The sequence below is a fragment of the Misgurnus anguillicaudatus genome, chromosome 14 (assembly GCF_027580225.2).
Source record: "Misgurnus anguillicaudatus chromosome 14, ASM2758022v2, whole genome shotgun sequence".
Classification (NCBI taxonomy): domain Eukaryota; kingdom Metazoa; phylum Chordata; class Actinopteri; order Cypriniformes; family Cobitidae; genus Misgurnus; species Misgurnus anguillicaudatus.
Window position 1 is genome coordinate 23,597,658 of NC_073350.2, and position 15,737 is coordinate 23,613,394.

The 15,737-nt window shown below is 37.4% G+C and overlaps 1 protein-coding gene across 4 annotated transcripts in view; it reads right to left on the bottom strand.

The window, feature by feature from the left end:
- Positions 1 to 15,737, bottom strand: part of eif4g3a (eukaryotic translation initiation factor 4 gamma, 3a) — a 66,148-nt gene that overhangs the window by 49,328 nt on the left and 1,083 nt on the right. For all 4 annotated transcript variants that reach the window (XM_073876118.1, XM_073876116.1, XM_073876117.1 and 1 more), the window contains exons 2-3: positions 4,819 to 4,885; positions 2,428 to 2,595 (exon numbers count right to left, since the gene is read on the bottom strand). In XM_073876118.1, the coding sequence (XP_073732219.1) occupies positions 2,428 to 2,595; positions 4,819 to 4,885 (235 nt within the window). The remainder of the gene's footprint in view (positions 1 to 2,427; positions 2,596 to 4,818; positions 4,886 to 15,737) is intronic.

Genomic DNA, 15,737 nt, shown 5'->3' on the forward strand with positions numbered 1-15,737 from the left:
CTGTAAAAGGATAGGCAACATGCCAGAACATGACAATTACCATAAGCCTATGCATAATGAAAGTGATGCGGTGCAATGCGCTAGTTTTTTCCAGGTGCGTCCACGAAATGTGAACTGCCCCTAAAAAAACGTCAGCACCTACGTCAGCACCCGATGTGTGTAATCAACGGCCGCGGGACGTCGACCACGTAGCGCAAGCCTAGGGTTCGGTGAAAAAAAATCTAAGATTCGGCCGAACCTAAACCCCGTCAAAAAGCCCAGTATTTGGCCGAATCCGAATCCTGGATTCGGTGCATCCCTAGTTCAAACATGTGTCAAAATACTAAAGTCTGGGAACCTTTGCTGCTTTAAAGGGCCAAGGACCGCTCAAGAGGCATATAGCATCCAATCACGTTTCGCTTTGTGCTGCATCATGTTTAGGGGTGATGAATCGTCTCCACAATAACAGACTGGTGTGCAACCAGTAAATCATTCATTTACAAACATCTCTGAATTTCATAACAACAATGGTGAGCGCGTTAAAATATCTCTTTGCGATTCCCCCAACTGCATCAAGCTAAACTCTTGGACGTCTTTTAAAGACTTTATGGTGTGAATTTTGCATACTTTTCTGATTTGTGTTGTTTCCAGGCAGACCGTTAATCCTGTATAATTCAACCAATTAGGGGACAACTTTCCAAGCTGCTAAAGTGTTTCCAGAAAAGTGCCATATGCATCAGACATTCAACCAACGATCCCGTCTGAGTCTAAGACTATATTAGACCGATATAACGATATAGACGGTTTCATCGGACGCACGTGTCTTGTCGCTGTTACGCGTATTGTGGGACTTTTATTTACGGTCTCTGTTTGTTTAATGGTCTGACTAGTGTCTAAAATAAACTCTGGAACAAATACCTTGTCAAAAATAATAAACATTTGGTTTCCTAAAGACACGGGGAGACGGAAATCATGGATCACTGCTATGTGAAAGGAAGTTTGAAAGCCGGTTTGTAGTTAACACTGTATACAGTACACATTTTTTACTATTGAATGTTTATCGAAAATTACGTTTGTTCCGGGAAGCCGTTAGTTTATGTTGTTACTGCTGAAACCATCTATAGATGTTATTGTCTCATCCCATTTCCCACTGAGAAAAAAATACTGGTATATTACCAAAACTCGATATACTGCCAAGCCCAAAAAAGTGTCTGTGGAGAATGCATACTTAATATATAGAATATATATAGTGTGTGTAAAATTTGCATTATCAGCGGATCATTACAGCACCTGTGTCAGCTGGAAACACTATTTATAAAAAAAACACGACATTGTTCCTTTAGGCTGGTGGTAACCATGGTGAGGAGAGCTGTGCAAAAATCACTCGTAACACAAAATGTTTGCACTCTGTATTGTGAGCATGTGTCTTAAAGCATCATCTAAATTTTTTTTTAAAAAGTCAAAATGTGCTGATATGTAGTCTAGTATACAAGTTCATGTATTGCAACTCAAAGTCACAGCTTATACAGACCCAAAAAATAAACCTAATTATTATCTAGTATAAAAAAGGATAGTAGGCTATATCAATATAAAGATTAATTCTTACTGTAAAGCTTAAATGAGTAAACATATTTTATGTATATGTGACCCTGGCCAATAAAACCAGTCATAAGGGTCAATTCATGCGAAAAAGGAATAAATAAGCTTTCCATTGATGTATGATTTATTAGAACAATATTTGGCTGAGATACAATAAAAATCTGGAATCTGAGGGTGCAAAAAAAATTTTTATCGAGAAAATCAAATTTAAAGTTGTCCAAAGAAAGTCCTTAGCCATACATAGTACTAGTGATAAACACATTTTTGGTATTTATATTTATGGTCGGAAATTTACTAAATATCTTCATGGAATATGATCTTTACTTGATATCCTTACAATTTTAAGCATGAAAAAACAAGATTATTTAGACCCACACAATCAATGTATTGTTGGCTATTGCTACAAATATAGCTGTGCAACATATGACTGGTTTTGTGGTCCAGGGTCACAAATAATCCCCATGCCCAGCTTAAAATTTAAACCAGTCGTAAGGGGCAATTCATGCGAAAGATGAAAAAATAAGCTTTCCATTGATGTATGATTTATTAGGACAATATTTGGCTGAGATAAAATGAAAATCTGGAATCACAGGGTGCAAAATTTTTTTAATAATTGAGAAAATCACCTTTAAAGTTGTCCAAAAAAAGATCTTAGCCATACATATTATTAATGATAAAAATGTTTTTGGAGACAGATAAATGTCATCTGTAGCCTGTTTCTTAAATGTGTTCTTCTGAGGCAACGACTTTAATAAGAAATTAACAGAACGACAAAAAACGGCAAAGAAAGGTGATAAGACTAAAAGATGATGTCATCATGAAGGTGGTGGCACACAAAGAAATACTCACCCCTCCACCTGTCTCCCATCCCTTGAGGAAGCGGTACTGGGGGGCAGCAGAGACTGATACCTGAGAGAGGGCTGGGGGCGTGGCATGGTTCGGAGGGGTGCCCGCCAGATTTGGGTGGGTTTTGCTGAGGTCGTGACCTGGATATGGAGGACCAGGATGTCTGGTTACCTGTGAAATAAACATGCAAATACACAGTGTCACATAAAGTCAGGCTTGTAACCCAAAGGTTGCCAGTTCCATTCTCACGACCGGCAGGTTATGATTAAGGTGCCTCTGAGCAAGGCATCTTTTTCTTGATTCCTACCAGGGCATTACAGTGATAGCTGCCCACTGATCTGACTATGTGTGCAAAAACAAAAAATATTAGCTTTCTGCTTTTTAAAAGACAATACATATATGTGTTCACTACTTCCTGGGATGGGTTAAATGTAAAGGTCACTTTCCAGTCATGGGTCACCATCACTTGGCCACTACGTCACTTTCATATTAAAAACTTGATTTAAAACTCTTGGGGGAGGTTTCCAGGGCAGGGCTTTAGTATAGTGCAAGGTTAAAATGCTTGTTTCATCTCTCAAACTGAAAACATCTTGAACTGACATATCTTAAATGAATAGTTCACCCCAAAATTAAAATGTTGTCATTATTAACCCTGCCTCATGTTGCTCTGAACCTGTATGAGTTGTTTTTTATTCTGCTGAATACTAAAGATATTTTGATAAATGATGGTAACCACACAATTGAAGGTACCCATTGACTTCCATAGTAGGGAAAACAATAAACACAACATGAACACCTCCTCTCACATCAGCACCGCCCTAATCCTCAGCTGTTGGTTGAGAGGGAACAGGTGCACCTGGTGCGTTTGGTAACTTTTGTGGCTTGAAGGCCTACGGCTGCCATTATACATAACAGTGCAGATGTAAAAAAAAGGAAGAGTTGTGTTAATTTTTGGCAGGTGTTGAGTTATCACACTATGTTTAAGGACTGCTTTTGATAAATTTGTGTTTTTAGGGGCGGTTTCCCGGACAGGGATTAGACTAGTCCTAGACTAAAATAAATGTAAGAGCTGTCCAAACTGAAAACAACTTGCACTGACATATCTTAAAATACATAGTTACCCTTTGCTTTGCCTCAAAATGCACACAAGTAATGTTTTTAGTAAAGCATGTTTGTTAAAACTAGTTATACTTCGTAATTAAACTAAGGCCTAGTCCTGGCTTAAGATAATCCCTGTCCGGGAAACCACCCCTAAGACTTTATTTTTAGTGCTGGGCAAAGATTAATCGAGATTAATCGCATACAAAATAAAATATATAATAATAGAATATATAAAAATATAAATAAATATATATATAAACACACATGTAAATGTTTCTTAAATACATACATGAATGTGTGTGTATTTATATATACATAATTATACACAGCACACACTCATATATTATGCCAAAAATTACTTTTATTTTGTATGTGATTAATCCTTGCCCAGCACTATTTATTTTATTTTTTACTTAATAGTTTTTACTTTTACTTCAACTTCATTAAAAATTTTAACCAAAGCTTAATTTTTCAGTGCACATATGATCTAATTTAGATCTTTTGCAAACTTTCTGGGTAAAATAACAGTTGGCGATTCATGTACTGTAACATTGGACGATCTTGATATAGTTATTGATATGTTTTGTATCCCTGCTGATTATATTAACATTTTGTCAAATGTCTAGTTTTAGTTTCTGCTGTGTCATGCTGTGTAACCACAGCAAAATCGAACTGATTCAAAATCCTGTCCTCATGAACAGAATGGGGCGGTTTCGTTTCCCAGTCAGGGTTTAGATGAATCCAGGGCTAGGCTTTAGTTTTATTAAGTCGTTTTAACAAACATACCTTACAAAAAACATTAGTGGTATGTCTTGAGACAAAACAATGGCACAGAAATGTTTTAAGATATGTCAGTGCAAGCTTATTTCAGTAAGGACTTTTAGTCTCCAACCTTTTTTTGAGCAAGGGCTACCACAATGGGCAAAACAATCTGGAGGGCTACTTTTTAAAATATAGTCTACTCAAATCTTTTTATTTTACTTGTTGATACGTTTTAGTATTGTTTAAAATGTTAACATATGTAAACCAAGCCAAGCTAATATAAAAAATATGTAATAATAAATAAATATTAATTTACAATTGAGACTATTAATAGAATGTGCTATGGCGGGCACCTCACAGACTTGGGCACCACGTTGGAGACCCCTGGACTATTCTGTTCTGGGTATCACTGCATTTCACTTTGTGTGGATGTAAAAATTACCCATCATTGGAACCTGTCATGTATAGGTTTAGGGTTAACTGGTTGCAATGTGTGTATGTAAGTGTGTATGAATGAGCGTGGTCACTCACACTATAGACTGCAGTAACTCCTGAGGAATACATGCGTTCCTCCAGGGGTAGCGCTGCTCGAGGGATCCTGAAGAAGGTAATGTTAAAGAAATTCTTGAAGAAATGCTAAAGCAGTTTGGAAAGTTCAACATTAAGCACTAACCACATATAAATGTTTGTTTGTGCATTCAGTTCAATGGTGCAAATTCCTTTACACCAATAAATAATGACTGTCAACTACATCCAGTGAAGTATTTGGGGCAAAGGTTTCCAAAAAATATTCCCAAAAATGTTTCTGCCTCCTTTCCCAAAAATGTCCCATTTCCCCCTTCGACTACACCCCGTACCTCCACCAGATGTCAAACAGAAATCCTGACATGGATTTTCAGACATGTGCGAAAAGGATTACTAAATGTAATGTACTATACGTTTAAGATTTTATATCCCTTTACAGGCTGTTGATTCGTGATTTGTTGCAGATTTGTAATGATAAACAGATGTGGCAAATTAAACGAACAGTTCACCAAAAAATAAACTGTAACTCTTATATATATCCTCAAGTAACCTCTTAATGTAAGCTGTAAACTGAGAAATGTTTGAAGAACTGTTCATAATAACCTTTATAACCAAGCTATTGATGGCAAAAACCCTACAAATGTTATCCAATAGTGACCACTATACTTCAAATCTTTCAATTGTTTCGCAATTCAAGTGAACTGCTCCTTTAAGACTCCCAAGAACTGTGGAGTTATGTGGGAGTTATGGGAAATGAAAAACATGACATCATCATAATTTTATTTGCAATATTCACACATCTCTCAGTCAGCCAATCTTCCCTTAAGGAAGTCCTCAGGCAGGGTCATACAGTTCAGTAAGAAAGGTGTGCTGTCATACCTGCCTCAGGTGTATTGTAACACAAACACACAGGTAAGCCACAAAATTATAAAGCGCTGTATGCATGGAAATGACAGACAGAGAAAACAAAACAAACAAGAAGCAGGTCGGCATGCTCGGTAACCGAGAGACAGGCTGATCACATGACTTCAGGGAAAGCGGAGATCTGGCTTTCCTTCTTCATGAACTTCATGCGCTCATGGACACGTTTTAGTCATTGGGTGAAATCCTGCAGCCCCCCAAATCACTACCTCTCTGGCCCACTCCCAACTCAAACGCAGAGAAAAAAAGGGGGATGGGAAAGAAAAAGAAAGAAATATAAAGAGCTGCGAAAAAATTGTCAGGAAGAAACAAACGAATGGTAATGTGTGGTTGGTAGGCTTTAACTCGTAACATACTTTAATAAACTCTAACAAACAACGAAAACTAATGCTCACGTGCATTCAAAAAGTGTATCTGATTTTTTCAAACGCGCTCTCTGCCTAATGAGACCCAAGCTGCATCATCAGTTAAAAAATTATTAAATTGTTTTTGAAACAAACAATGTAACAAATAGATTGCATTCATTTGCAACATACTGTTTTAATTTAAGTCCATTTAATTCAGACTGTAAGTGTACAACAACACTGAAGGTCACCAAGAAAACTTTCAAGGTCCTATTACGGAGTCAGGGGGCACACCTGGGGAATACAGCCTGAGGATGGCTCACGAGGCAATCTGATGAGGTTAAAACAGAGAGCTGACACACGTGAGGATCTGGAAGGACATAAGGCACAACATACTGAATTTTTTTGTATGTGTTCTCTATATTGTTCCTTTTGTAAAGCTGCTATACTTAGTAAAGCATTATACCAATTAATGTGAATTTAACTAAATTGAATTGAATTGAACTGGAATTACAAGCTGATCTGATTCTTGTGTTTGGCACTCAATTGCATAACCAAATCCCTTTGCATGGGCAGGGCCATGCTGCAATGGCACAACAAGGAAACGTTTACCCTACAGGTGTGCAGTTTTCCAATGTATATACAAAATTTGAAAGAAATTTACACAGTTTCCACAAAAAGGCAAGTTAGGCAGCAAGGTGTTTTAACATGCTTTTCCATTGCATAGTACCCCACAGGTCGGGTCGGGTCAGCTTACTTTTGGGTGCTTTTCTACTGGGAACAGTACGTATCAATGTCGTAAAATGTGATATTACGCACTGCCCAAAAATAGTCCCCAGCTATTGAAAGTAACCAAGGGGACTATTTTCAGACAGTACGTAATATCATTGTGCCTGCTGCAGCCCTAGTACGGCAGCAAAGTTGATTATTACACCAGAATAAGATTATAGTCCTAGCCATATCTGCCTAGAAAATCTCAACTTTAATTTTCCGTCGGTCTTAGTATAAGATGTAACTACAGAAGAGTCAAGTTTTAAATAGGAAAAATATCGAAACTCTTTGGTTATTTTTAGCGTGATGCTAATGGTCTAATCAGTTTCAATGAATTATGCTAAGCTATGCTAAAAGTGCTAGCGCCAGACTGGGAGATCAGCTGAATGGACTCCAAAATGATAAAAATCAAATGTTTAACTCTAGGGGAGCTGGAAAATGAGCATTTAAAAAAAAAAAGAAAAAAGGAATGTCCCTTTAAAATGTTGTTTTTGACTTAATTATGATAAGTATAACATGAACAGCGAGTGGAAATGGATGATACAGTAAAAACTGTCTTGCCTTAAACATTCATATTGGCTTACTGTAAATCCAATTATGCACCAAATGGGGAAAGAGAACATAAGGAGTTAGATAAAGAAGTGGATTGTATACATGGGACACTACAGCTTAGAGAGAAAGCGTACTCACTCAAAAGAGATTTATCCCTTGCTATGTGACCCTCCACAAAGGTCAGACTAGGCAATTAATGTGCAGCATGATTATCAGGACTGTGTTCAGTGATAACATCTCTCGTTTTTGGACGAGACAAAGAGATCACTGTATGAAACGAACTGAAAAAATAATTATATATATATATATATATATATATATATATATATATATATATATATATATATATATATATATATATATATACGCATGAAATGCAGTCTACAATGTAGTCAGAGACACAGGAACCTTAATAGTCAAAATAAATTTTTTTTTCTTAAAAAACCAAAATGTAAAATTGACATTTATTTGACATATTATTGTAAAGCAAACTTTAACAAGGTCTTCCCCAAATAAAAATTTCTTTCAACCTCCTAAACAAAGATAGACTGCATAGCCTACTTCAGAACAGCTATGGACAGGCAACTAACTCATAGCGGTTAACAGATATTACATTACATTTACGCATTTTGGCATACATGTGAACGATCTACAGTAAGGGTGGGAAAAATATCGATTCTGTGATTTTAATCGATCTTCAGCTTATCAAAAGAGTGTAGATTTGGGAAATCCCTTAATGTGCGTGCTGCGTGCTGAACTCGACAATAAGTAGGGCTGCACGATTACATGACAAATGATGATCACGATTGTTTTGCTCAAACTTTTGATCACGATTAAAAATGACGATCATTCTTTTAGTGAAGAACTTTTTTTCACTTCAGTATTTTTGTTACACTACAGCCATTATATATATTTTATATATTATAAAATTTCTTATTGTTTTGTAAAATTCACAGCTTCTATTCTCTTAGATCTCTTTAAAACATTTAAAATCATGACGTTAAAATTGGCCCGAAACCGGAGCGGAGGGGCGTAAAAAAGTTTGAACGGAACAGGAGCACAGTTTGCACAAGACTCGTAACTTTCCTTAAATCTGAAATATCCAAACAATGGAGTATAGTATATGACCCGTTTTGTGAACTATATTTCTTCACTTTCTTCTTGTTGCTCTGCCATTATGTTCGTTCAAGGTGAATGACTGTAAATCTCGTGATGCCAACTTGTTATTTCTACCATAAAACAGACCGCACTTGAAATGTCCACCCTGTATACTCTGACTCCGCCCATAACAAACAAACAAACACATTGCTTGGTTCTAGACCGTCTGTTTTTTGCTTGGTCTTTACACATTAATCGTGACGATTGTCATTCATTAATCGCAGGGCAGACAAATCGTTATCATGATAAAAATACGATTAATCGTGCAGCCCTAACAATAAGGATAGCCAGATGGCCCAGGAAAAGCGTGAAAGATGCTCGGGCCAATTGACAGAACTTTCACTTCCCCGCACGGACCAATGCTACACTGTCAAAAAGTGTTTTAGTCCTTGTTTTAGTTACTCCAAGTGCAAATATTCAAGCAAAGACGACGTTTGAAGTTTTATGTGACCGTACATCCGAAGCAGGCCAATACTGGGTTCTTGTTTTCTTGCGCTTGACATATTTACACCAAATTATCTCAAAATGCCACGATTATATCCCAAGTAAACTTAGTATGTTGTTTGAATGTAAACAATTTAGAAAGAAAACACATTTGGATTTGTGCATTGTAGGTCTTAAAGAGACAGCACACCAAACAAATGACATGTCTGCAAACATTTTATTGAAATATTGCTAATTGATATTGGATTGAGTCGAAATTAATTCGAAACAATATATAATCAAATAAAATTGGCAAATTGGTCGCAATACCACGCCCATGACCTTTTGTGCAAACTAGGATATGGTCATTGGCTGAGCATATCAGACCTCTCAAACAAACTTTTCAAAACTCAAGCTGCGAATACCATTTTCTCTGTAAAAACAAATATCAACTCTGCACCTTTAAGAAAGACAGTATCTTCTATCTTGTGTAGTATTTAGGGAATAAGTTCACAGTTGTTCACAGGTAGATAAAACAAGGTGACAAGATGTACAGGAACAGCACGGGGGCTGCGATTTGGGGTTGCGTCAGGCGGTGTGCGAGACTGTCTTTGACCTAGGCAATTGTTGGCAGGCGGTGGAAAGCCTCGCATTCTGAATGCTAAGCAGCATTGCCATTGTCTGAGGGGTGCAGCGGCAGTCGCATATGTTACCAGTCGCTCTGGCAACCACTCCCTTCAACACCCCTACCCCCCCATTGCAGACACACACAAGCTCACAACGTAGCATCATAACCAAAGGCACATCCCCTGAGAAGAAATCCCAAGCTTTAAAAAGATTTTTTTCTAGCGGTGAGTGTGCAATATTGTGTCTTGAAGATAGGAAGACAATGTAAATTGCTATTTATGCAATCGTGAGCATTCCACAATTGTAAGACACCAATATACATTGAATGATGTAAATACTGCTATCAAGCGTAAGTGTAACCATGTGTGCCCACAATAGTTGGTTTCTATATACCCATATATTCATGCTTGCGGTTGGTGTTGATCCCCGCAAAACTTACTAGGATAAAGTAATATGATTTACAATTATAATGCAATGACAAATGTTTCTGTTATCAATTTGGGAAATAGTAAACCTATGTCATCTAAAACAAAGCAGAGACCTCATGAAGGCCTTAAAGCTGAGATCATTGTTTATGGACGTGGCATGACATGCCAACATAATTAATAAAAAATTTGAGGTTTAAAAATCTAAATCCACTGTTGAAGCAATCTGATGTTTCTACAACCAACAGAGCCCATCCAAGTAAAAAAACAAAAAAACAAAAAACATGAGGACTGCAGTGTCTACATATCTGAGACACTAAAATAACAATGCTTTCATTTTGGCATTTTTTTAATAAATTGTTGTTCATAAGCATTTAATTTAAAGTAGGGATGCTCCGATCGATCGGCCGATAATGCTTGCTATGCTTCTCAATGAATTACGGCCAAATGCCGCTACATCCAAAAACCAGGGGGCGCTCTTGTGCAGAAACTCAGAATGCGCTGTAGACGAAAAACAATACACACGCAGCTATGATGACACGCAGCTCCAGGAAATGTCTTAAGGATATATTTATATTGCTGTTCTTCAAACCATTTCAGGTATTTTCATGATAATAAAGAATATTTTTTATAATTATGTTTGACGTGTGTTGATTTTTCAAATGCATGTTATAAACGACTCAAACTAACAGTGATTTTAGATCGATAATGACTTACTAATCAAAAACCGTAGTACATGAAATAGCTGTGAATAAGATCGGCTGTCCGATTCAGAATAGTGATCGGCCACATATTTTTAGTGGAGATTGGCATTGATCGGAGCATCCCTAATTTAAAGGTGCGGTGTGTCAATTTTAGCAGCATCTAGTGGTGAGGTTGCGAACTGCAACCAACGGCTCAGTCCACTCCTCACCCCTCGATTTTGAAACGCTTAGAGAAGCTACAGTACCCACCACCGGTAAAACATGTCATCGTCAAAGACAACTTAGTAAAAAAAGTTTGTCTGTTAAGGGCTTCTGTAGAGATATGGCGGCACAAAATGGCGACCTCCACGTAAGGGGACCCTCTGTGTATGTAGATAAAAACGTCTCATTCTAAGGTAATAAAAACATAACGGTTCATTTTAAAAAGGTTTTTACACCCCTGATAATCTAGTTTTGTATATTATTTTGCATTTCTGTCAAGGGATTCTTCTAAAAATTACACACTGCACCTTTAAACCAAACAATGATAATCTTTTCTTAGTATTTGGCATGCCTCGCTTTTGTTTTAATGACATGCACCTAAGCTGGCATGGACTATGGTTTGAGCATAACCTGATGATCCATGTTTTGGGAGCGTTCCAAAGAGCATCTTGTGTGCTTCAATGGAGGCAAAGACATTTTCAGGTTTAGGATTTTGAATATTCAATGTAGTAAGATTAAGGGGCGGCTTCCCAGACAGGGTTTAGATCCAAGACTAGACCTTAGTTATATTAAGAGTTTTTGCAAACAAATCTTACAAAGAAAAAAAAAAACAATACAAGTGTGCATCTTGAGACAATTGCACAGATATAAGATATGTAGGGTGGCCATTCGTGCCAGTTCCGCCGGATACGTCCCGAACATGTTTTCGGGTTTGTTCTCTGGAAGTCGCGTTGCTCGACCGCATACGTCATCGAGGTTCTCACATTTCAGTTAAAATACATTAGAAAATTAAGATTTATTTCTTTTAAGACATACAATCGTTGTAGTTTAATTCTTACTTTGACATGTAACGGTTGCTTTTCTGAAATTAATCCCGAAATATTAAACCTTGATGACGTATGCGGTCGACCAATGCGACTTCCGGAGAACGAACCCGAAAACATGTTCGGGACGTGTCCGGTGGAACTGGCACGAAAGGCCACTCTAAAGATATGTCGATACAAGGCAGCCAAGCATTTTAGGCTGGGACTAGGATAAGCCGTGTCTGGAAATCAACCCTAAATGTTTTTGTTACACGCACATAGATGTCACATGAGTGTGCCAAAAACATTATGGCACATAAAACATAGGAAGGCTTTAAAGTTTGTATCTGTCACATAACCTGTGAGCTGAAGATCTGGCAACAAATTATAATTTGAACTGTTCAATGCATTTACTCCTATCACGATTTTCTTTATGTCGTTTCACAGTCTCACACATCTCCATTCTAGCTCATACGTGCATAGTTCTCTAAGAAGTTATGAAACTTTGTATTGTAACAATTTTGTATTTATGGTCAGACGATTTAATTCCCAGCAAAAATAGATTTTGTTGCAATATTGATCAGTTCTAAGTTGCTTTGGATAAAGCTATCCGATAAATAAATGTGACATTTTGTGCAAGATCCGTACCTGCAGAAAGCAACTGAGGTAAACAAAGTGACTTTCTAAACAGTTACTACATATTTCCACAAAACTAAGACAGGGCTGTGGGACCGTCTCTGTATGCTATTTCCCTGCCGATTTACATACAAAGAAACTAGATGTCGGCTGTTTTCTTAATGAAAACTTCCACAAAGGTTTCAAAGGGGATAGTGTCATTTCACTACTTGAGTATTTGTTTGAGAATCCCCACCAGGCAGACTGGCATGAGTTCTGTTTGTGCAAAAAAGACACATTTCACCTTTAATTCGACCTTAGCAAATAATAGTTCAGACCTGCAGAACAACAGAAACGTTCAGTGAGTGTGACCCAGATTTACAGTATGTTTATTGCTCAATGACTTTGCTTGGCTGCGTCTAAACTGCCTTTACTGGACTGATTACTTAACATCAAATCAGGCAGGAATTCTGAACATACTGTATATTTACCCTGATTACCAAGGAAGACTTTTATGTGTCATGTGATTTCCTTTCAAACTAGACCAGAATGACATTGTCCCTTTTCTGCTGATGTTGCGTAATAAACGTCTTTAGTGCTGATGGATCATCATCACCTTGTAATGTAGTTATGTCATTTTTATAAAATAAACAAACAATAGGAGTGTGCTGTATGAATAACCACAAGTCTTGTTTACCTGGAAAGCTATATACCGGTAATTGCAGGTACATTTGATGTACAAAGTGATATTTTTTCTGCTTTTTCAATTTGGGCTGTCAAACGATTAATCACGATTAATCGCATACAAAATAAAAGTTTGTTTGCGCTTAATATATGTGTGTGTACTGCTGTGTGTATTTATTATGTACAGCGACGGTGACTTATTTTTCGTGGGCGCACGATGCGAAGCTCATCACAACATGTATGTAGCCTGTCATGTGTGTGGCTCGTCATGTCAAAATGTGTGTTTGTGAACCTAATCACCATACATGCCTGCTGCAGATGGCTTGAAGGGGTTTACAAAAAAGGAGACGCTCACGTTTGCCAAATACTCACTTAATCTCATGTGTAATCAGAGTTTAGTGTTAAGTTAGTGTCTTGTGAGTATTTTGTGAATATGAGCGTCTCTTTTATCATAAACCCTTTCGACAGGTGTGCAGTAGGCACGTATTTTGACAAGATGCATGATGCACATAGTTCACATGATGCAGCAAACTCATATTTTGACATAAAAGCAACACACACGCCACTGATTATGTAAATACAATATACAATTATGTATATACATATACAAACATTCATGTACATACACTCACCTAAAGGATTATTAGGAACACCATACTTATACTGTGTTTGACCCCCTTTTGCCTTCAGAACTGCCTTAATTCTACGTGGCATAAATTCAACAAGGTGCTGAAAGCATTCTTTAGAAATGTTTGCCCATATTCATAGGATAGCATCTTACAGTTGATGGAGATTTGTGGGATGCACATCCAGGGCATGAAGCTCCCGTTCCACCACATCCCAAATATGCTATATTGGGTTGAGATCTGGTGACTGTGGGGGCCATTTTAGTACAGTGAACTCATTGTCATGTTCAAGAAACCAATTGGAAATGATTCAAGCTTTGTGACATGGTGCATTCCCCAACTGGAAGTACCCATCAGAGGATGGGTACATGGTGGTCATAAAGGGATGGACATGGTCAGAAACAATGCTAAGGTAGGCTGTGGCAAAGGGGCCTAAAGTGTGCCAAGAAAACATTCCCCACACTATTACACCACCCTGCACAGTGGTAACAAGGCATGATGGATCCATGTTCTCATTCTATTTACGCCAAATTCTGACTCTACCATCTGAATGTCTCAACAGAAATCAAGAATCATCAGACCAGGCAACATTATTCCAGTCTTCAAATGTCCAATTTTGGTGAGCTTGTGCAAATTGTAGCTTCTTTTTCCTATTTGTAGTGGAGATGAGTGGTACCCAGTGGGGTCTTCTGCCGTTGTAGCCCATCCGCCTCAATGTTGTGCGTGTTGTGGCTTCACAAATGCTTTGCTGCATACCTCGGTTGTAATGAGTGGTTATTTCAGTCAAAGTTGCTCTTCTATCAGCTTAAATCAGTCAGCTAATTCTCCTCTGACCTCTAGCATCAACAAGGCATTTTCGCCCACAAAACTGCCGCATACTGGACGTTTTTTCCTTTTCACACCATTCTTTGTAAACCCTTGTAAATGGTTGTGCGTGAAAATCCCAGTAACTGAGCAGATTGTGAAATACTCAGACCGGCCCGTCTGGCACCAACAACAATGCCACGCTCAAAATTGCTTAGATCACCTTTCTTTCCCATTCTGACATTTAGTTTGGAGTTTAGGAGATTGTCTTGACCAGGACCACACCCCTAAATGCATTGAGGCAACTGCCATGTAATCGCTTGATTAGATAATTGCATTAATGAGAAATTAAACAGGTGTACCTAATAATCCTTTAAGTGAGTGTATTTCATGTATGTTTTTTTTAATTTATACATGTATGTGTGTATTTAAATACATAATATACAGTATGTACATGTATGCAATTAATTGCGATAAATCGTTTGCCAGCCCTATTTTCAATATTTGATTCTGCTTTTTTATATATTAATTATTTATTTAAATAATTTGGTACCCGTTGTCATGGATCACAAGATGTTACAGGCCACAACAACATTATTTCATAGTCTGTGTCAATTCTGTTACTGTCAAACTCTGTTACCAAGGTAGAGTAACAGTGTTGACAGTCATGTGAAAGAGATGAAGATGATTTTCAGCCATGTAAGACACTTTTTTATAGAAAATTTTATATTGGTATGGCCTTGTGATTACATCTTCTTGTGATTCACGACGAGTACCAAATTATTAAAATAATTACAAATTATAACCATTTGAAAACGTGGACACCAAATGTACCTGCAATTATTTAAACCCATCTGGTGGATGGACATCTCTGACAACCAACACATTCAGATATCCTCTTGTCACAAACAATACATGCCCAACCTTACAAACTTCTTTATACAAATTGTTCTTCTTTAAAAGCCTTCAATACGATGCACAACAGCTGGTTTTATATATTATGTAATACAATAACTTTCAAACGTTTTTAAAAGTCTGGGTTAGTGTTTTCACAAAGCCACTGAGTTACTATGACTAAAACGAGGTTGCTAACACCAGCACTTCTCTAAGACAACCCTCAAATCAAAGCACCAAGTCCATACATTTGACAAAAACCCCAAACATGAGAAATGAGAATCATGTTAGTAAATTATATATAGTATAAACAAAGAAGTAATTTAACTAAATGCACAATACAACAGCAGGTAAGCGGTACGAGGAGTCTCAG